At 33.1% G+C, this 23,766-nt stretch overlaps 2 protein-coding genes and 1 non-coding gene across 3 annotated transcripts; 2 read left to right on the top strand and 1 right to left on the bottom strand.

Annotated features, from left to right (window-relative positions):
* Nucleotides 1-13,580: 13,580 nt before the first annotated feature.
* On the top strand, nucleotides 13,581-14,627 carry LOC140179359 (uncharacterized). The gene has a single exon (XM_072218217.1). The coding sequence runs from the start codon at nucleotides 13,581-13,583 to the stop codon at nucleotides 14,625-14,627; it is 1,047 nt and encodes a 348-aa protein (XP_072074318.1).
* A 190-nt stretch (nucleotides 14,628-14,817) lies between these two features.
* Nucleotides 14,818-15,324, top strand: LOC140179358 (secreted RxLR effector protein 78-like). Its single transcript, XM_072218216.1, has one exon. The coding sequence runs from the start codon at nucleotides 14,818-14,820 to the stop codon at nucleotides 15,322-15,324; it is 507 nt and encodes a 168-aa protein (XP_072074317.1).
* A 4,124-nt stretch (nucleotides 15,325-19,448) lies between these two features.
* Nucleotides 19,449-19,556, bottom strand: LOC112753280 (small nucleolar RNA R71). The gene has a single exon (XR_003177673.1). It is a non-coding gene; the product is annotated as a small nucleolar RNA R71 (small nucleolar RNA).
* Nucleotides 19,557-23,766: the final 4,210 nt, after the last annotated feature.

The raw sequence follows: 23,766 nt of genomic DNA, 5'->3' as shown, positions 1-23,766 counted from the left end.
TAATAAATTTACACATAAAGCTCATTCATAAAAATTTTTACTCTACTTTTACCCTCCAAACAAACTTACCTAAAAAGACAAATAAAATGGCTATAAAAATTGGATTGAATTGGATGATTTGATTGAATTAACCAAAAATTAGTTATTAAATTGATCCGATTTAAAAATAAAAATTGGTTGTTAGTAAAGTAGTCAAATAAAAAAATAATAAAAAAATATTAGTAAATTGATCGAATTAGTTTTATTTTTAAGTGATTAATCAGTTTAAAATAGTATTATATATATATATATATATATATATATATATATATATATATTATTTTATCCAGTTTAATTCTAATTAAAATTTAATTAAACTTTTAAATTGTTGAGCCTCCATCTCTATTGATTTGATGACGGGTCGGTTCGCAACTTTGATAAAAATTGAAGCCTTTGATTATGTCTCACTATTATTCCTATTCTAATATTATATAACATTTCTTTATTTGCATTAAGGGCAATATTAGGTAGGATATATATTGGTAAATAATAATGCATTTGTTTTATTTGAGTTCTGCAAAAAATATATATAAATATGGAATCTCTTTAATTATATTCTTATGGATTTAGCTAATCACAATTAATCAGGATCGATAATTATTATTACCACGTTTTTTAATTAATTTTGACAATGAATATGCTTTATTTGGATGGAATATACACACATATATATGACTTGATGGTTGACTTAGTGGTATCAAACTGAATGTCATCAGCATAAAACAAATAAATAAAATAATTTGATCAAATAGTGTAGACAATACATGATTATTTGTCCACAACACCATTAGTGGGAGGTGTATGGTCACTGAAATAATTGGGAAAAGACACATTGAATATTCAATAATTAAGAATTTGTTTTGAAGTAATTAGCAGCAAACTAGGCCATTAGGTATCTAGCTAGACTACTACTTTTGTATGAGAAAGACAATTTGGTCTAATCATATATAGAATAATATCTCAGAGAATGAATCACATTATATATAAATATATAATCTATGTATATGCTTTAATAAATTATGATTATTATTATTATATTTAGCTTCCAATGCATAACTGCGCACTAAATACTCAAGTAGTGGATAATAATACTATTATGAAAATTGACACGAGATTATAAAGAATTAAAGCACATTCCATTATAAATTAAATAATTAAGTTCCCTTAAATAACCAAGATCACTACTGGGCCCAAAAAAATATTTAAATTTCCGAACCAAGACAAATTCAAATTCTCACTGCCACATTGTGCACATTCATCTATAGGAAACATATATAGGAACATAGGATAAGCAATATCAACATTTAAAAGATTCGGTTTTCTTGCTTACCCTTAATATATGTCAATTTTTATATTTTTAGTAAAGCATATAAGTGCATAACTACAAGGGCATAAAAAGTTTTCATAGAAATTCTGTGACATATTGGCATGTTAAATAATTTTCACGTGTGGGTAAAAGTTATAATTGAGACAAATTTATTCCATGGTTAAAAACCGAAAGTAGGAAACAGAAAAGTTGAAGAAAGTGGGCCTAATTTATATACTGCATGTAGGGTAAAGCACTTTGACTACTCACAAATTACGAGGCAATTCACAAATCTAGGTAATCATATAATTATTGTAAATTATTTCAATCAAAACTAATTTCAATTTAGATAAATTAGAAGGCAGAGACATATGCATGAACATAATTGTTTAGATTTTACCTTTTGATTATATGTATATGTTTTTATTTCTTTAGGTGATCTATCAAGTTTTGACTTGTCAATATCATTAGCTATAATAAGGTGAAAGATGTGTAGTAATAGCCACAAAATGAATAATAGAGTGTTAGAAATATTGGTGTGGTGTGGGGTTCACAATCAATTAGAGTGAGGGTGGGATCTTTTCAATTTTAATGTAGAAATATAAATATAATATTCTTAAGTTGTCTTTGTCTCAATGAGGGGGTAGGGTGAGGGGCCTATAATAGTGTTTTCTTTCATTAATTATTATAACTATGTTGTGTGTATTATATCATTGTTTCTTCCTGGAATGATGTCTTGATTTGAATCCACTTGTCTTCTCATGTTGCCAGGTTGATGACAATAATATTAGCAAAAAATAAAATAAAATAATATTAATAGTCACCAGCTAGCTAGAAACTTATATGTAGTAGTATTTTGTTTCATTTTCTTTGTTTTAAATGCATGGACAAATATGAGAGACTTAAATTTCTCTGAATTCCATACAATGATCTTGGGATGTTGCAATCAATAATCTTGCACAAGACAAACAGATCCTTGTTCATCATCGTATCTCAAATCTCAAACCCCATATGACAAGGTTGTGAAGATAGGTGTGAGATGTTGGTTACATATGGCCATGTAGTTGTTGTCTATGTCCTAATGATCAAAATTCTTGCTTCTGATTAATTATGCCTCTTTTTTAATCATTTATTACTATTATTATTATAGATGTTATTATGAACACAAGTTTTGATTGAAGCTATAGTAGTTGCTTTAATCAATCAATTCCGCACTCTCATGCTACTAACTACTAATTCGTGCACAGTAGCTAAAGGGGTTGAAATTGAACAAGAGATTCCAAGTAGGAATTGAATAAGATAATGATAATTCTCTTTTTAGGAAACGTCTCCATGACTATTGTTTCTTAAATAAATCAATTAAGTTTTTGAAAATGCTTGATAATAAAAAAATTAGTAAAAATAATTAAAATTTGTCTTATTTAAATATTTATTAATTATTATAATAATTAAAAAATATTAAATAAAATAAATTTTAATTATTTTTTTTGTCTCATTAATATTACCGTTAAGTTTTTAAAAAAGTCATAAAAAATAAAGAAATCGATTAGTCATATAAAAATTATTAGAAGAGATATAATTTACTAAAAATATATAATGATTTATGTGTCTATTTTTATTAATTTAAATTTTTTTTAAAAAATACTTTTATGATATAATATTAGAATTTTTATATTCTAAAGATCTAGAATTCGATCTTTATTAAATACAAAAATAAAGAATTTACTAATTGGCCAATAAATGAAAAAAAAATTATGTAAAAATTCACACAAATTCAAAAAAAAAATTATATGAGAAATATATTAAAGATATAATCAATAATCATATATCTTTTCTACTTTTAGAAAAAATAGCTTCATAAACAATTAAACAAAAATAAATTACATTTCAATAATATTTTGTTATGCCCATTATCTGATTTAATCATGAAAATGAAAAAAAGGTTATCAATATTATATTTAATAATACCTTTAATTTGAGTGCAATTAATGAAGTGGATTTTTGTTTTTTGCATCTATCCGATCTCAAACTCCATCAATTACACAGAGAAAATATATTAATAAATTATTTTACATATACTAACAGTTCTTGCAAATAATGTTGAATAATTTGTAGCATATGTCACTGTAACCAAAATTAGGATTGTTGATCGTAAAAAATATTGTAAATAAATAAAGGATTTTTAAACACTTAAATAATTGTAAAAAAGTTTTTAATTTTTTATAATCATTGACCATAAAAAGTATTAAATTATTTTTTTATGAAAATTGATTGATTATAAATATTGATGGTTAAAACACTAAATGAGTTTTTAAATAGTAAACAACCTTCAAAGGGAGTTTATCTATCAAAATAATTAATTTTAATGGTCATCAAATGATCAAAATGGGCTTCTTTTTTTTTTTTTTTTTTCTGAAAAACTTATACCTCCTTAGCTAAAAGGTGTTGGTCAAGTGGAGTAATATAGTATCTCGCAAACCAAGTTGGGTTGGTCTAGTGGTTAGCTCACTAGTCCGCTTAAGCAAGTGTCGGGGGTTCGAATCCCGCCTTGTGCATGCAGCAACCCATTGGCCAGCGGCAAACCCTTAAATGGAGCTCAGTACCGCGACGGATTAGTCCTTGACCTGCCGGGTTGGGGGATACCGTGGGAAACCAAAAAAAAAAAAAAAAAAAAAATATAGTATCTCGCATTTGACATGTCTTATAATTATAAATGTAAGAAGTTCTATGAATGATATAAATGATAAAATAATGTTACACGTTTAAACTTTTTTATTAATCAAGCCTAATTAAGTTGGTCTAATATCAACAAAAATTAAATATAAATAATATTATTTTAAGTCTTTTTATATAATTTGATTGGATTTGATTTATAAAAAAATTTAAATTGGTCTAATATCAACAAAAATTAAATATAAATAATATTATTTTAAGTCTTTTTATATAATTTGATTGGATTTGATTTATAAAAAAATTTAAATGAATAATATTATTCTAAATAATATATAAACTAGGAGAATTTTCTTAATAACTTATTGGATTGGGGCATTATATAACCTGTCTGTCAGTCTAAATTATTTTTAATTAGTGGTGTTCAAATTTAAAACAACTCAAACAAAAATGTACATTTAATCCAATTTAAAATAAAAAAATCCATTAAAATTGTATTAATTTAAATTAGATTAGATTCTATTTTTAATAAACTACATGAACAAAATCGGATATAATTTACTATATATTTTTGTCTTATTTATATATTTTATTATTTAATAAATATTTTGTGAATATAAAATAAGATTTATTTATTTATTTCACCAATCTAAAGTTATTTTTATTTTTTAATAATAAAATCTTAAAATTTTAGTTTCTAAAAATTTAATAAACTAATTCAATCTAAATCGTAATTATTTGGATCAAATTAAATTTAAAAATAAAATCAAACTGATTCAATCCAAACGGTAATAAATTATATATTTTAAATCGGATTGATTTTTAGTTCAAAATTATCCAATCCATACGGCGAATATACCTATTTTCGATGATGAAAAGCATGAAAAAGATAAATATGGTATTATTAGTTATTGAACACATAAAATCAGAAATTCAAAAATTTAAAAATTTAAAATATATTAATATTAATATAATATTCTGAAAGATGGATCGATTCAGTAGTTTTTTTTTTTTTAATTATTTTTTGTTTTAAACTGACATGGTGAAACAAACGATTAACCAAATTGAATTAACCGGTTAGATTCGATCATGAACCATATATATGTGTATGTGTGTGTTAGATGTCTTAACTAAGTATTCTTATCCCTCAACATAGCGGAAAAAAAAGGCACACATTAAGAACAATAATAGAAGAATGCGAAATATTCGTTAAGAAATCCAAATGGAATTTCAGTAATATTCTTGTCTCTCCTTTTATTTGTGGAGTGGTATTAGGAATAACAATAAGTTGTGTATAACGAATTAAGCAGCTGTGATAAGCACATGATTCAAACCCCTTTTTATCCACAAGAATCCTATAACAAGTTATACAAATGATGCACCTTTGTGCCACCCAACATTAGTGAGGGCCAGTGGTGTTTTAAGAAAGATGATATGATAATAACTACACATAACACATCTCTAAAGTCTTAGAAGATAAACTTAGGATCGAATGATTTTCTTTTTTTAAATCAAAATTATTTAAGATTTTATGTAGACATCATTTTTTAATTCTAATTTTAATTTTTTATTCAAAACTACTAATTAATATATTTAAAATATTAATAATAACTGTGTTAATAAAATAAAATGAAATATAATGAATGATTATTTGATCTCCCTTTAATGGAAATAATATATGTCAAATAGAAAGAGACACATACATCATACACAACTCAATAGAATTAATTCTAGCGAATTCCTTGGAAATATTAATTTGTCACTTGGTGTTAACAAAAGTTAGCACTTACTTGGATTTTTCCTACTATGGTTGGATTTTGGTCTACTTGGTTCCTTTATGCCCTTACACTAATCTCATGACCACTCTCCATATATTATCTTCTTCTTTCTTTTTCTTTTTTTTTTTTTATATTTTTTTTTCTTTCCCTTTCACTATCTGATTGTCTCTATAACACATACCGATACACCCAACTCAGGGACAGGGCAAAGTTTGATTCTTTTATTCTTCCCAACGAGGAAAAAACTAAAATAAATAAATAAATAAATGAAATCTTAATTAATTGAATTGAAGAGCATAGTAGCATTATCTAGTAGGACAAGGGAGCGTGGGTTGTTTTACCTTTTTATTTATTTTATTTTTTATTTCTTTTTAAGTGCCTTTTTCTCTTCTTTTTTTTTTAAATATATTTTTCTCTTTTTGTTTGTTTAATATTTGAATAAATAAATTTCTTTTTGCAATGTTGTTGTTTTGGTTCCTTTTCTCTTTATCTTTTTGGTTGTAATGTGTAATCTTTTGTGGGAAGAGGACCTTTTAGTCTCCATGTGGCTCTCCATCACCTTCAAACTATGATGATGGTGGCTTGGATCATCTCACATGAAAGACAAACACCCTAAAAGTATGGGCTTATGCTAACCTATGAGTGCTTCTAAGAGAGACTCTATCAATGCCTCTTTGCATGAATCATGACATGGCAAACCCGCGGTTATGGACCAACCTCACCTTCTTCTTCTACCACTCTAACACTTGCTATTATTATATCAATATTTTTTTAATATAGGGATACAGAATCTAGGGTACTTGGCCTAAGTGATTTTTTTTTTAAAATAATACACAAATTACAACAAAAAGTATATATTTTTGTTTCCTTTGAAATATTATAAATGTCCTTATACTAATAAACAAAAATCGCCATATTGAATTTTGCATCAATAAATTTTGTTGTATATAAATTTAACTAGATATAATATATAAAAATTATCTTATTATTTGGTTTAGGTTGATACTAAGATTAAAAAAAAAAATACCACAAAATTAAATAAACAATAAAAGACAGATACTAATAATAATAAATATTGTGACTCTTGACCTTTTGTTATTCTTATATATTATCTTTATCCTCACCGCTTAAAGTTTTTAAATTTGTCATTGCTTCCTAGAAAAAAAAATTTAACGGTATTTAGAAGACTAGTCAAGAATGTAAATTTTAGGTTAGTTTTCTTTTTACCGTCTCTGTCCATAAGGTAATAGAATGTTGATACCGATTAGAAATTTTTTTTTTTTTTTGAGAAATAAAAAAAGAACCCTAGTTGCATGGACTTTTCCATACTATCCTGGGTCACAAAGTATTTTGAGAAAAAGTAAAACAAAACAAAAAGTGACCCCAAAAAGAAGTTATAAGTGGTAACATGTCACACACCAATGGAAAGAATAAAGATAACGAAGGTGTTGTTTTTACAACACAAAAGCTTCCACATGAATTGACATATGCTTTGCAAGGAAGGATCTAAAGGTTCCATGAATTTGTTATTGTGCTAGCTATGTATGTTGTGTGTAAAATCTTTTTAGGTGTTGATTTTTAAGAAGCCCTTGATGTGGTAATAAAGTTATCTAATTTGTGAAGAAGAAAAAAAAAAGTTTAGCCAACAAACCCTAATCATCAATTTTGGTATTGGGGCCCTACCCTTAATTTTTAGGCATCTCTTTTGATCCCCCCTTTCTTTTCTTTTCTTCTTAATAGAATTTTTCTCTAGCAAGTTGAATATAGTGATAACTCATGAAGCAAACCATGTGAGTGGGGGATACCTATCTTTAAATCCAAAAAGAGCATAGTTTGCTTGTGCTAGTCCAAAAAGTCAAAGCATCAAATCCAAAAGATCAAAAAAAGTTCATTGCTTTTATTAAAGAAAACAATGTTCAAATTATGCAATATATACATTACATACATTGTAGACCTTCTTCAATTCATTTCTTCATTCTATGTGTTGTGGTACAGTGAAAATAAGATGAAACTCCCTTGTCAAATGGACCAATCTTTATATCTTTGGAGAAAATTACGCAGCACCTTTCATCATCGTTACTCTTGGTCTTTGTTGTGCAAATCCCTTTTGGGGCACTATAGAAACAAAGAACTATAACTTTGTCAGCTCTCAAATTTATCTTTTACAGTACCTAGTGTGCATGTAATTATAACATCATATATATTTAAATAATGGACACTTTTCTATGTACACTTCGAATCTTTTTCTTTAGGAAAGGTTATAATTTATTCTTACTTAATTTCTTGCTTAAATAGTATGTAAAAGCCGACGAGAAGAGATGGCATATATATATAGTAATGTTAGAGAAACGTAATTCAAAATTACTATATTTAACTTAATATTCATAATTTTAAATACAAAATAATTTTTTAATTATTTTAACAATAACTAAAAAATATACAATTAAATAAATAAAAATTAAAAATATAAAATAAAATAATTTTATATTATTTTTTATTGTTTTTTTTAAAATATTTTTATATATATAGTCTAAAACATATCCCACAAAAAACTTGGGTTTTATACTTTTCAACAGCTATATATGAGGAAGTATTTTGTATGGATGATTTGTTAATAACTTCTATAAATCTTGATTATGTTTAGGAAGATATATGAACTGATTTTGATAGGTTGTGTTATGAAATTATTTATCCCAGATAATAAAGATCAAATTTTAAATTTTTTAGTCATAGAATATGTGATATGAAATTATTTATTCTAAAAATTTAAATTAATAAAAAAATAGTTGTATCTCTAATAAATAAATTGGTGTTAAATCCACCTAATTTTTTTTTAATAAGAAATAGAAGTATGTTAAAGCCTATAGACAGATGTTGGTTATAGTAAATATTATTGCTATCTTTTAACAAAAATAATTTAATTATTGGTTATCTTACTTATATATATAAAAGAAATAGTGCTAACTAATTTACTTGTATTAATTTTGAGGAGGAAAGTGGCCTTCATCATGATGGAGGAAATATGCGTGAGATATACAAACATTCATGTACTCTACCTACAAAAATATTATTTTTACGTCAAAATCAGTTACTAAAATCAATTATCAATGTATTTGTATATAAATATATGTGTGGTTTAATTTATTTTTAATGTGTAAATATATTCTAATTCTAGCATGTATTTTATACTAATAGCTAACTTTAATGGCTAATTTTAATATACACATAGTATAACCTCTCTACCTAATATAGTTTAAACTTTTAAGTAATTGGTTTCATATATCAAAGTTTTTATGATTAAAATATTAAATTTTAATTTTTATTATTTTAAAATAAAAAATTTTAATACGAAAAAATTTATGCAAAATTCACGTTTTAAAACCAAAAAACCCTCTTGGAAATCTTGCATAAAGAGGGACATGTTGAATACATTATTGCTAATGTCTCCTTATCTAACGATTTAAATTTAAAAAAAAAAATTTATGGGAATAAGTGTAATATATGAAACTAATAAAAACTCTCAATGTTTCCATTAATTCAAAACTTTATTATATATATATATATATATACATCAAAATTTTATTACAAATAACCTCATATCATGAAAGTATTCTTGAATTCATGCATCCCCAGTCCATAGACGAATAAATTATTTGTTATCGTAATAATCGAAAATTTTTGAAATAATTGAATAAATGAATATTTTGGCAGTGTCACTTTTATTTGGTCACCCTTTTAATTGTGTCTAAATAAAGTTTGTGTCTTTTGCAGTGACTTTAATGTTCAGTAAAAATATCATTAACGCTATGTCAGAGAAGATTATCAAGTTTTTTGAAAAAAGTAATCATTGAATAAAATAAGAGACTAGCTAGCTATGACTTACTTATCTATATAAACATTTATATTTATATACATATAATTTCTAGTAGTTAAATAAATTCAAACATATATTAATTGTAACTTGTTAGCAATTTCTAATGGAATTATAATTCGTCAACATCTAAGGTTGAACAAAAGGAAAAAAAAAAAGAAAAAGGATATTGAACTATGTATTAATTGTGCAGATTTATATATATAATTTTTGCTTTTTCTTTTCCCCATTATGTGTTTTGGTAGATTCAGATTTTGCTTTTATTTGTTAGGTTTGTGCCTTATAGGCTGCAATGTTTATATATGCAGAGATAATCATAACCATATATATATGTTGGTCATTATGGCTATGGCCATGGTGTGGATATATTTAGAAAGAAAAATGTTCTTCCATTTACTTAAATAAGTTATATTCAATTAGTGGTGTGGACACAATGCAAAGAGTTGGGTCATGCTCTTGAAAATCAATTAATGCTCATGTATAAAGTATATGATATCATGTCACTGATTCAATGAAACTGATTTATTTGAAAATGCATATTCTAGACAAATTCATTAGGCGCAGAAAGGTATTTAGGTTAAATGAAACTTCCTATAAACTTTTAATTTGAGATTTGATTAGCTAATAAGATCAATATTGCCCTACTTAATAATTTCTCTATGATTTACATGCTTTTTGACAAGTGGAACATCTTTCAATCATGAAACTTAATTTATTTTTAAAAAAAAAAAAATCAATCATGAAACTTGGTTTAATTTATATAAAATTTCTTAAGACTGCCATTGTTTTAAAAACTGAATCTAAACTACTACTTGAATATAATATATTAATTGAGAACAATATTTGGTTTAGCAATTTATTTCAATATTTAAATTTACTAAAAACATATTATTTTAGAAAAAGTACATATTTAATTTTCGGGTCTATCTTTCAAAAAAAAAAATGTGCACTAACGTTTGTCTCTCTAAAAGCCACCAGATAGATTTAATGTTTACCCAAAAGTTTATCTATTATGGTTTCTTAATGAAATTCTTGTGCTGCCTATTTATTTTATAGAGAATTTTTCTAATATATGTATTTTATTTTATATATAATCAACGTGATTTTCTTTTTCCCAAATGTAGTGGGTTTTTCATGTGGGAATTGGTGTATGTCCCTTGGGCCTGTAACCCCAAATATAGTTGGTCCAAGTCTATAGTCTATTATTATTTATTGGGCTTTGTATATTTAAACAAAAACGCTTGGAGGGGTATTTTTGTTATAATCCTCGGCGTTCATTTGAAGCCCAATTATATATTATCAAGATAACAATCCCTTAAATTCAAAAACCGGACAAAAAAGTGTGCAAAGTGACCACGGATCTCTCAAAGGAGAGCAGCTTTCTCTCTCAGGGAGAGTCAAGTAGAACTCTGGTTCTATCCTTGTGAGGTTTAGCTTCATCAAAATTTTACCTTTCATTCCCAACTTTTCATCTGGGTCATTAACACTATTTATCATTCGACCAAAATCCAAATATCAACCCCCAATCTACACTTATACAAACAAACACTAGCCACTCCTTTTCAAGATAACACAACCACCAGAATTTTCATTTTCTAACCATTCACATGGAATCCCACAGCAACCTGCAATATCACGAAGAAGGGTCAACAAGCCAGCAAGGAATCATAGCAAAAGCAACATATGGACTGCAACAGATTGAAGGAATGACCGTCACAATCAATAAGAAAGAAAAGAAGGAATACAGAGAAGATTGCATCAACTTAGTGGGTAAAATAGTAGCAGATAGAGAAATTAGCTTTAAGGCAAGCAAAAATGCACTTCTGGGCATCTGGGGGAACCCAGAGGACATCTTCATCTCTGAGGTAGGAAAGAACAAACTTCTAGTGAGCTTCAGGGACCAGAGAAGAGGGGTGCAAATTCTCAAAGGGGGACCTTGGTGTGTCAAAGGCCACCTCCTTAACCTGCAACTATGGGGGCAAAATGCAGCCATTTATGAAGTTAGTCATGAGTTTATGGAGTTTTGGGTACAAATACGTGGAGTTCCTCTGGAATACATGGAAAGGGAAACCGCAGAAACTATTGGCAATATGCTAGGAGTAGTGGTGGAAGTGGAGGATCCAAAAAGGGGGAATGTATTTGTCAGAACCTTCCTAAGAGTAAGAGTGGCTATAAATATTTCAAATCCCCTCCCTACAGGCTTCTGGATGACTAGAGAAGAATGACCAAAAACATGGATAGAGTCCAAATATGAAAGGCTTCAAGATTGCTACTGCCTGAGATGCGGTATCATAGGACATGGAAAGAAGGAATGCAAAAAGGAGATGGCAATGGCAAGCTGGGATCCTCTGAGACCCAGATATGAGCCCGGGTTAGGAGTAAACCCTGTTAGAGCAATTTTCAACAGAGGGACGAGGAAGAACAAAGAAGAAAACTCAGAAGGACAAGAGGTGGAAGAAAGAGCGCGTGGAGAACATGACCACAATACAGAGAGTGAAAGCAGGCATTCAGAAAATAACAGAGTAGGTGAATCCAAAAGTAAACATCAAGGGTCAGAGAAGGAGGGATTTGCGGGAGAAAAGGAAACTGAAAGACTGAGAGTGATGGGGGAAGAGAAGAATGACGACGAAATCCCTGAAAAAACGGGAAAAGAAAAAGGAGAGAGAAACGAGGATAATCAGAATAGAGAAGGAGGAAAATATACTGACGAAAGAAAAGATAATGACAGAGAAAAAGACATCATAGAGGAACTTGGGAACCTTCTACAAAACCTAGTGGAAAAAGGAAGGACCAAGCGTATGGGCCAACATGAAACAAGCCCAAAACAAAAAGAGAATGAATATCAAGAAATGAGGAATGAGAACCAGGTGGGCCTGCCCATGAAGAAAAAACTTGGACAGCCAAAAAGAAAGTACAAACCACAAACCAAAAAACTCCAAGGAGGTTCAAAACAGCAACAGGGTGGACCTCTGTAACAACGTACTGAGCATGATGGAAAAGGAAGGAAGCGATGAGTGTCAATCCAAGGCCCCTACTATACATCAGCTTTTATTAGCAAGATGGGGAAAAGGAAGAGAAGAGGATGAAGAAGAAAGCAGAAAGAAGACGCAGGATATTGGAGAACATAAGAGCTGCTGGAAAGTCAGAGAAAAGCAGAAAAAGAAGCCAAAAGGTAGCAGCAAAATAGAAACCCAAATCTATAACTCCACAACAGGCGAGAGATACATTGTGGAATTTCCGGAGGAAGAGGGGGAGGAAGAAGAAAACAAGGAGAAGAAGAACACAACAGAACCTTGGGAACTAGAACTAGCACAAAGCATCAAGGCCAGACTAAAGCTCAAAAGAAAGAGGGAAGGAGAAGACCAAATGCTGATAGAATATGGCAATCAGGAAGGTGCAACGGAAGAAGAAGAGATGAGCAGCTGCAGCAAGAAAGGGAGAACACAAGGGAAAGAAGTCATGGGAGCAGAGATAAGAAAGATACAGCAATCAGAAGGAGAGGACAACAACCAAATGATGGCTGAGGAGGCGGGCCTTACCATGCTCCACCCAGCGCCATGACCATCTTAAGCTGGAACTGTCGGGGGTTGGCGGCGCCTGCGACAGTTTTGGAACTAAGAAATCTGTGCAAACAGATAAGGCCGACCGTAGTATTTTTAATGGAAACTAAGGCTAGGGAGAAATGTATTAGAAACATTAAGAAAAAGCTCAAATTTACTAACTGCTTTACTGTGGAACCCCGGGGTTTGTCCGGGGGCCTCGTTTATTTTGGAATGATAGTATCGATCTTGACATTTACTCTTGGTCCCAAAATCTTATTGCTACTAATATTGATGACAGGAAAGGTAACAAATGGAAGTGTAAATTTATATATGGAAGTCCGAAATTCGCTCAAAGAAGGCTGCTTTGGAAGGAAATGGCTGAAAACCGAGATAGTGAGCTAATACCACAGCTGTTTATCGGGGATTTTAATGATATCATTTGCCAAGTCGAAAAAGAAGGTCTTCATCCCAAACCAAGCAGTCAAATGGTCGACTTCAGAAACTTCATTGATGCCAATTATCTCATGGATTTGGAGTTGAAAGGTGGACAATTCACTTGGTTTAGCAACCCAAGACAAGGCTTTATCATTAAGGAAAGAATTGATCGTGGCTTAGCAAACTGGAAATGGAGGCTTATCTATCAACATGCCAGGTTAGAAACTAGGCCAGCTATAAGCTCAGACCACTGCCCACTTGTTCTTACTCTAGAGCCGAAGAAGAAATGCCCAAGATATTTCAAGTATGAAGTTCATTGGGAAGATCACCGAGAATGCAAAGAAGTGGTTAAAAGAGGCTGGAATAGAAGTGCAAGAGAAAGAAACAAATGGAAAAACTTGATAGAGAGAATGGAAAGCTGTAAAAAGGAGCTCAAAAGTTGGAGCAGGAGAAACTTTACTAAAGCTGACAGGGAAATAGCAAAACTACAGGAAGAACTCCAAAACCTCCAAAACTCAAGCTTAACCGAGCAGCAGCAGGAACTGTCGCAGAACATCAAGAAGAGGATAGAACAATTATGGAAACAAGAAGAGAAGTATTGGGGTCAGAGATCAAGACTCAAATGGTTAAAATGGGGAGATAGCAACACAGCTTTTTTTCATGCCATAACTCTGCAAAGAAGGGATAGAAATAGACTTGAGAGAATAAAGGACAGCAGTGGAAACTGGGTGACCAACAGTTCAACCATAATGAGAATGATAGAAAAACATTTCTCCAACCTGTTCACTACATCTGTAAGAGAAGGTGTAGATCAATGCATCCAAAAAGTGCCAAAAAGAGTAACACAGGAGATGAATGATGAGCTCACAAGAGAGGTAGATGAAGAAGAAGTAAGAGAGGCTGTCTTCAGCATGGGAAGCCTCAAAGCTCCGGGGCCAGAGGGGGTTGAACGGAATGTTTTTTCAAAGCCACTGGGAGGTGGTTAAGGAAGATTTAGTTGCAGTGGTTAGAAATTTTTTTGAAAACGGAAAGATCCATCCGGACATAAGCGAAACCACGGTGGTGCTCGTGCCCAAGGTCAACAGACCAGAAAATCTCAATCAACTGAGACCTATTAGCTGTTGCAATTTCATCTATAAAGTTATTTCTAAGATTTTGGTAAAGAGACTTAAAAACATGCTTAACGACATTGTCTCACCTATCCAAAGTGCGTTTGTGAGCAACAGGCTCATCCAAGACAACATCATAATTGTACAAGAAATATACCATAGCTTGGAAAAAAGAAAAAGCAATGGGGCAGAGAATATGGTGATTAAGCTTGACATGAACAAATCTTATGACCGAATGGAGTGGAATTTTATTGAGTCGGTACTGAAGGCCTTTGGGTTTCATCCAAAATGGGTCAAGCTTATTATGGAGTGCATCACTACAACATCCTACCGGATTAAAGTAAATGGTGCTCTCTCAAGAAAAATCATTCCTAGTAGAGGACTTAGACAAGGGTACCCTTTATCACCTTACTTGTTCATACTAGCGGCGGAAGTCCTAACTGCTTTGATGAAAGAAGCACAAGAGCAGGGAAGAATTAAAGGATTTAAGATAGCACCAACGGCACCTACACTCACACACCTTCTATTTGCAGACGATTGTATTATTTTGGCTGAAGCAACTGTGAAGGAGTGATGAGCGGATAATTTATACGCTTTTTGGCATTGTTTTTAGTATGTTTTTAGTAGAATCTAGTTACTTTTAGGGATGTTTTCATTAGTTTTTATGTTAAATTCACATTTCTGGACTTTACTATGAGTTTGTGTGTTTTTCTGTGATTTCAGGTATTTTCTGGCTGAAATTGAAGGACTTGAGCAAAAATCAGATTCAGAGGTTGAAGAAGGACTGCTGATGCTGTTGGATTCTGACCTCCCTGCACTCAAAGTGGATTTTCTGGAGCTACAGAACTCAAAATGGCGCACTTCCAATTGTGTTGGAAAGTAGACATCCAGGCTTTCCAGCAATATATAATAGTCCGTACTTTGCCCAAGTTTAGACGACGCAAACTGGTGTTCAACGCCAGCTCTCTGCCCAATTCTGGCGTCCAGCGCCAGAAACAAGTTGCAAAGTGGAGTTCAATGCCCAAACTGGCACAAAAGCTGGCGTTCAACTCCAAGAATGACCTCTCCACGTGTAGACTTCAAGCTCAGCCCAAGCACACACCAAGTGGGCCCCAGAAGTGGATTTATGCATCAATTACTTACTTCTGTAAACCCTAGTAACTAGTTTATTATAAATAGGACTTTTTACTACTGTATTAGACATCCTGGATTGTATTTTGATCCTGTGATCACGTTTTGGGGGCTGGCCATTCGGCCATGCCTGGACCTTTCACTTATGTATCTTCAACGGTAGAGCTTCTACACTCCATAGATTAAGGTGTGGAGCTCTGCTGTTCCTCATGAATTAATGCAAAGTACTATTGTTTTTCTATTCAATTCAACTTATTCCGCTTCTAAGATATTCATTCGCACTTCAACCTGAATGTGATGAACGTGACAATCATCATCATTTCCTATGAACGCGTGCCTGACAACCACTTCCGTTCTACCTTCGATTGAATGATTATCTCTTGGATCTCCTAATCAGAATCTTCGTGGTGTAAGCTAGATTGATGGCGACATTCATGAGAGTCCGGAAAGTCTAAACCTTGTCTGTGGTATTCCGAGTAGGACTCTGGGATTGAATGACTGTGACGAACTCCAAACTCGCGAGTGTTGGGCGTAGTGACAGACGCAAAAGGATAGTAAATTCTATTCCAGTATGATCGAGAACCTCCAAGATGATTAGCCATGCAGTGACAGCGCATCGGACCATTTTCACAGAGAGGAATAGGATGCAGCCATCGACAAGGGTGATGCCTCCAGACGATTAGCCGTGCTGTGACAGAGCATTTGGACCATTTTCCCGAGAAGATTAAAAGTAGCCATTGACAACGGTGACATCCTTACAAAAAGCCAGCCATGGAAAGGAGTAGGATTGATTGGATGAAGGCAGCAGGAAAGCAGAGGTTCAGAGGAATGAAAGCATCTCTATGCACTTATCTGAAATTCTCACCAATGATTTACATAAGTATCCCTATCCTTGTTTTCTTCTTTATTTTCGAAAACTCCATAATCAATTATTATCCGCCTGACTGAGATTTACAAGGTAACCATAGCTTGCTTCATACCGACAATCTCCGTGGGATCGAGCCTTACTCATGTAAGGTTTATTACTTGGACGACCCAGTGTACTTGCTGGTTAGTTGTATCGAAGTTGTGACAAACTATGAATTAAGATTAGAGCACCAAGTCTTTGGAGCCATTATCAGAGATCACAATTTCGTGCACCAAGTTTTTGGCGCCGTTGCCGGGGATTGTTTGAGTTTGGACAACTGACGGTTCATCTTGTTGCTCAAATTAGGTAATTTTCTTTTTGTTTTATTTTCAAAAAGTTTTTAAAAATATTTCAAAAATTTCTCCTTTGTTTTCGAAAAAATTTTTTTTTAAATAGAAATGTTTTCAAAAATATATTTTTCTTCAGAATTTTTAAGAATGAATTCTAGAGTTTCATGAAGCATGTTGAAGTATGGATGGCTATAAAACCATATCTAAATCCTTTTGGACAGAGGTTTTGGATTAAAATTGAATGAATTACTCCCATATTCATGCTAAAGCTTGACTGGCTATTAAGCCATGCCTGACCCTTTGATTGGAGCTTTAGACTAAAGAGCATAAGATTCCTGGAATTCATATTAAAAATTTTGGAATCCTTATTTTTTCTTTTTCATATAATTTTCGAAAAAAAATACAAAAAAAAATTAGAAAATCAAAAAAATCAAAAATATTTTTGTGTTTCTTGTTTGAGTCTTAAGTCAATTTTTAAGTTTGGTGTCAATTGCTTATTCATCTTGCATTTTTCGAAAATTCATGCATTCATAGTGTTCTTCATGATCTTCAAGTTGTTCTTGGTAAGTCTTCTTGTTTGATCTTGATGTTTTCATGTTTTGTGTCTTTTCTTGTTTTACATGCGCATTTTTGCATCCATAGAGTCTAAACATGAAAGATTTCTAAGTTTGGTGTCTTGCATGTTTTCTTTGCATAAAAATTTTTCAAAAATATGTTCTTGGTGTTCATCTTGACATTCAAAGTGTTCTTGGTGTTCATCTTGACATTCAAAGTGTTCTTGGTGTTCATCTTGACATTCATAGCATTCTTGCATGCATTCATTGTTTTGATCTAAAATTTTCATGCATTGCATCATTTTCATTGTTTTTCTCTCTCATCATAAAAATTCAAAAAAATCAAAAAAATATCTTTCCCTTTTTCTCTCTCAAAATTTCGAAAATTAGATTTGACTTTTTCAAAAATTTTTAAAAATCTAGTTGTTTTTATGAGTCAAATCAAATTTTCAATTTAAAAATCTTATCTTTTTCAAAATCCTTTTCAAAAATCAAATCTTTTTCATTTTTTCTTAGTTATTTTCGAAAATTTTAAAAATATTTTTCAAAAATCTTTTTCTTATCTTTATCCCCTAATTTTCGAAAATAACATCATCAATTAATGTTTTGATTCAAAAATTTCAAGTTTGTTACTTGCTTGTTAAGAAAGATTCAAACTTTAAGTTCTAGAATCATATCTTGTGATTTCTTGTGAATCAAGTCATTAATTGTGATTTTAAAAATCAAATCTTTTTTTTTCAAAAACTAATTTCAATCATATCTTTTCAAAAATATCTTATCTTATCTTTTTCAAAAATTTGATTTCAAAATATCTTTTCTAACTTCCTAACTTCTTATCTTTTCAAAAATTGTTTCAACTAACTAACTAACTTTTTGTTTGTTTCTTATCTTTTTCAAAACTACCTAACTAACTCTCTCTCTCTAATTTTCGAAAATCCCTTCCCTCTTTTTCAAAAATTTCTTTTTAATTAACTAATTATTTTAGTTTTTGATTTTAATTTTCGAAAACTACTAACCTTTTTCAAAAACTATTTTTGAAAATCACTAACCCTTTTTCAAAAATAATTTTCGAAAATCCTTCTCCCTTATCTCCTTCTAATTATTTATTCACCTACTAACACTTCTCTTCATCTCACATCACTGCTCCTATCCTTACCCTTGTGTTTGGATTCTTCATTCTTCTTCACCCCTATTCCTTTTCTTCTTCTACTAACAATAAGGAACCTCTTTACTGTGACATAGAGGATTCCTCTTCTTTTCTTGTTCTCTTCTCTTTCTTATGAGCAGGAACAAAGAAAAAGGCATTCTTGTTGAAGCTGATCCAGAACCTGAAAGGACTCTGAAGAGGAAACTAAGAGAAGCTAAATTACAACAATCCAGAGACAACCTTATTGAAAATTTCGAACAAGTAAAGGAGATGGCAGCCGAACCCAACAACAATAATGCAAGGAGAATGCTTGGTGACTTTACTGCACCAAATTCCAATTTACATGGAAGAAGCATCTCCATCCCTACCATTGGAGCAAACAATTTTGAGCTGAAACCTCAGCTAGTTTCTCTGATGCAACAGAACTGCAAGTTTCATGGACTTCCATCTGAAGATCCTTTTCAGTTCTTAACTAAATTCTTGCAGATCTGTGATACTGTTAAGACTAATGGAGTAGATCCTGAAGTCTACAGGCTCATGCTTTTCCCTTTTGCTGTAAGAGATAGAGCTAGAGTGTGGTTGGACTCTCAACCTAAAGATAGCCTGAACTCTTGGGATAAGCTGGTCACGGCTTTCTTAGCCAAGTTCTTTCCTCCTCAAAAGCTGAGCAAGCTTAGAGTGGATGTTCAAACCTTCAGACAGAAAGAAGGTGAATCCCTCTATGAAGCTTGGGAAAGATACAAGCAGCTGACCAAAAAGTGTCCTTCTGACATGCTTTCAGAATGGACCATCCTGGATATATTCTATGATGGTTTATCTGAGCTATCAAAGATGTCATTGGATACTTCTGCAGGTGGATCCATTCACCTAAAGAAAACACCTGCAGAAGCTCAAGAACTCATTGACATGGTTGCTAATAACCAGTTCATGTACACTTCTGAGAGGAATCCTGTGAATAATGGGACGCCTATGAAGAAGGGAGTTCTTGAAATTGATACTCTGAATGCCATATTGGCTCAGAACAAAATATTGACTCAGCAAGTCAATATGATTTCTCAGAGTCTGAATGGAATGCAAGCTGCACCCAACAGTACTCAAGAGGCATCTTCTGAAGAAGAAGCTTATGATCCTGAGAACCCTGCAATAGCAGAGGTGAATTACTTAGGTGAACCTTATGGAAACACCTATAACTCATCATGGAGAAATCATCCAAATTTCTCATGGAAGGATCAAAAGCCTCAACAAGGCTTTAATAATGGTGGAAGAAATAGGTTTAACAATAGTAAACCTTTTCCATCATCCACTCAGCAACAGACAGAGAATTCTGAGCAGAATCCATCTAGCTTAGCAAACCTAGTCTCTGATCTATCTAAGGCCACTGTGAGTTTCATGAATGAAACAAGGTCCTCCATTAGAAATTTGGAGGCACAAGTGGGCCAGCTGAGTAAGAAGATCACTGAAATCCCTCCCAGTACTCTCCCAAGCAATACAGAAGAAAATCCAAAGAGAGAGTGCAAGGCCATTAATATTACCAAAATGGCCGAACCCAAAGAGGGAGAGGAGGACGTGAATCCCAGTGAGGAAGACCTCCTGGGACGTCCAGTGTTTAATAAGGAGTTTCCCTCTGAGGAACTAAAGGAATCTGAGGCTCATCTAGAGACCATAGAGATTCCATTGAACCTCCTTAGGCCCTTCATGAGCTCTGATGAGTATTCCTCTTCTGAAGAGAATGAGGATGTCACTGAAGAGTAAGCTGCCAAGTTCCTTGGTACAATCATGAAGCTGAATGCCAAATTATTTAGTATTGAGACTTGGAAAGATGAACCTCCCTTGTTCACCAATGAACTAAGTGATCTGGATCAACTGACATTGCCTCAGAAGAAACAGGATCCTGGAAAGTTCATAATACCTTGTACCATAGGCACCATGCTCTTTGAAAAGGCTCTGTGTGACCTTAGTTCAGGGATAAACCTCATGCCCCTCTCTGTAATAGAGAAACCAGGAATCTATGGGGTGCAAGCTGCTAAAATCTCATTAGAGATGGCAGACAATTCAAGAAAACAGGCTTATGGACAAGTAGAGGACGTGTTAGTAAAGGTTGAAAGCCTTTACATCCCTGCTGATTTCATAGTCCTAGACACTGGAAAGGAAGAGGATGAATCCATCATCCTAGGAAGGTCTTTCCTAGCCACAGCAAGAGCTGTGATTGATGTGGATAGAGGAGAATTGATCCTTCAATTAAATAAGGACAACCTTGTGTTTACAACTCAAGGATCTCTCTCTGCATCCATGGAGAGGAAGCAGAAAAAGCTTCTCTCAAAGCAGAGTCAACCAAAGCCTCCACAGTCAAACTCTAAGTTTGGTGTTGGGAGGCCACAACCAAACTCTAAGTTTGGTGTCAAACCCCCATATCCAAACTCTAAGTTTGGTGTTGGGACTCAACAAAGCTCTGCACATCTGTGAGGCTCCATGAGAGCCCACTGTCAAGCTATTGACATTAAAGAAGCGATTGTTAGGAGGCAACCCAATGTTTATTTATCTAATTTTATTTTTGTTTTTCATGTTTTCTTAGGTTCATGATCATGTGGAGTCACAAAATAAACGAAAAAATTAGAAACAGAATCAAAAATAGCGGAAGAAAAATCACACCCTGGAGGAAGCACCTGTCTGGCGTTCAACGCCAGAACAGAGCATGGTTCTGGCGCTGAACGCCCAAAATGGGCAGTATCTGGGCGCTGAACCCCCAAAATGGGCAGCATCTGGGCGCTGAACGCCAGAATTGCACACTGGAGAAGAGCTGGCGCTGAACGCCCAGAACAAGCATGGTTCTGGCGTTCAACGCCAGAAATGGGCAACAAATGGGCGTTGAACGCCCAAAATGGGCACCAACCTGGCGCTGAACGCCCAGAGTTGTGTGCAAGGGCATTTTACATGCCTAATTTGGTGCAAGGTTGTAAATCCTTGAACACCTCAGGATCTGTGGACCCCACAGGATCCCCACCTACCTCCACTTACTCTCTTCTCTCTTCTCAATCATCCTCTATTCCCAATAAACACTCTTCCCCAAAATCCTTCACCAATCACCTCAATCTCTCTTCCCCATCACCTCTTCACCACTCACATCCATCCAATCTTCCCCATAAACCTACCTCATAAACTCCACCTATCTTCAAAATTCAAAAATCAATTTCCCACCCAAACCCACCCTAAATGGCCGAACTTACCCCCCTCCCTTCCCTATATATTCTTCATCATTTTCACACAACACAACACTCTCTTTTCCTTCTTGGCCGAAACACACCTCCCCCATCTTCTCCATATTTTCTTCTTCTTTTTCTTCATCTAATTCTTTCTTTTCTTGCTCGAGGGCGAGCAATATTCTAAGTTTGGTGTGGTAAAAGCATAAGCTTTTTGTTTTTCCATTACCATTGATGGCACCTAAGACCGGAGAATCCTCTAGAAAAGGGAAAGGGAAGACAAAAGCTTCCACCTCCGAGTCATGGGAGATGGAAAGGTTCATCTCCAAAGCCCATCAAGACCACTTCTATGATGTTGTGGCCAAGAAGAAGGTGATCCCCGAGGTCCCTTTCAAGCTCAAGAGAAATGAGTATCCGGAGATCCGACATGAAATCCAAAGAAGAGGTTGGGAAGTTCTAACAAACCCCATCCAACAAGTCGGCATCTTAATGGTTCAAGAGTTCTATGCCAATGCATGGATTACTAAGAACTATGATCAAAGTAAGAACCCGAATCCAAAGAATTATATTACAATGGTTCGGGGGAAATACTTAGATTTTAGTTCGGAAAATGTGAGGTTGGCGTTTAACTTGCCCATGATGCAAGGAGATGAACGCCCCTACACTAGAAGGGTCAACTTTAATCAAAGGTTGGACCAAGTCCTTATGGACATATGTGTGAAAGGAGCTCAATGGAAGATTGACTCCAAAGACAAGCCGGTTCAACTAAGAAGATTGGACCTCAAGCCTGTGCCTAGAGGATGGTTGGAGTTCATCCAACGCTCCATCATCCCCACTAGCAACCGATCTGAAGTTACTGTGGATTGGGCCATCATGATCCATAGCATCATGATTGGAGAAGAAGTAGAAGTTCATGAAGTCATCTCCCTTGAACTCTACAAAATAGCCGAAAAGCCCTCTCCTGGGGCAAGGCTAGCTTTTCCTCATCTTATTTGCCATCTGTTACTCAGCTCGAGCTTTCATAGAAGGAGACATTCACATTGAGGAAGAGAAGCCCATCACTAAGAAAAAGATGGAGCAAGCAAGAGAGCCCATTCATGGAGCTTAAGAGGCGTATGAAGCTCATCACCATGAGATCCTGGAGATGCCTCAAATGCATTTTCCTCCACAAAACTATTGGGAGCAAATCAACACCTCCCTAGGAGAATTAAGTTCCAACATGGGACAATTAAGGGTGGAACATCGAGAGCACTCCATCATCCTTCATGAAATTAGAAAAGATAAAAAATCAATGAGGGAGGAGCAACAAAGACAAGGGAGAGACATAGAAGAGCTCAAGGACATCATTGGTTCCTCAAGAAGGAAATGCCACCATCACTAAGGTGGATTCATTCCTTGTTCTTATTTCTTCTGTTTTTCGTTTTCTATGTTATGTGCTTATCTATGTTTGTGTCTTCATTACATGATCATTAGTAGTTAGTAACTATGTCTTAAAGTTATGAATGTCCTATGAATCCATCACCTCTCTTAAATGAAAAATGTTTTAAATCAAAAGAACAAGAAGTACATGAGTTTCGAATTTATCCTTGAACTTAGTTTAATTATATTGATGTGGTGACAATGCTTCTTGTTTTCTGAATGAATGCTTGAACAGTGCATATGTCTTTTGAAGTTGTTGTTTAAGAATGTTAAATATGTTGGCTCTTGAAAGAATGATGACAAGGAGACATGTTATTCGATAATCTGAAAAATCATAAAAATAATTCTTGAAGCAAGAAAAAGCAGCAAAG

Source organism: Arachis hypogaea, chromosome 15 (assembly GCF_003086295.3).
Source record: "Arachis hypogaea cultivar Tifrunner chromosome 15, arahy.Tifrunner.gnm2.J5K5, whole genome shotgun sequence".
NCBI classification, from domain to species: Eukaryota; Viridiplantae; Streptophyta; class Magnoliopsida; order Fabales; family Fabaceae; genus Arachis; species Arachis hypogaea.
The sequence above is the reverse complement of the archived record's forward strand: the minus strand, read 5'-3'. Positions and strand labels throughout refer to the sequence as shown.

Bases quoted from the DNA above. Each gene is read 5' to 3' on its own strand.
- LOC140179358 (XM_072218216.1), top strand. From the start codon at position 14,818: ATGCTTAACGACATTGTCTCACCTATCCAAAGTGCGTTTGTGAGCAAC.
- LOC140179359 (XM_072218217.1), top strand. From the start codon at position 13,581: ATGGCTGAAAACCGAGATAGTGAGCTAATACCACAGCTGTTTATCGGG.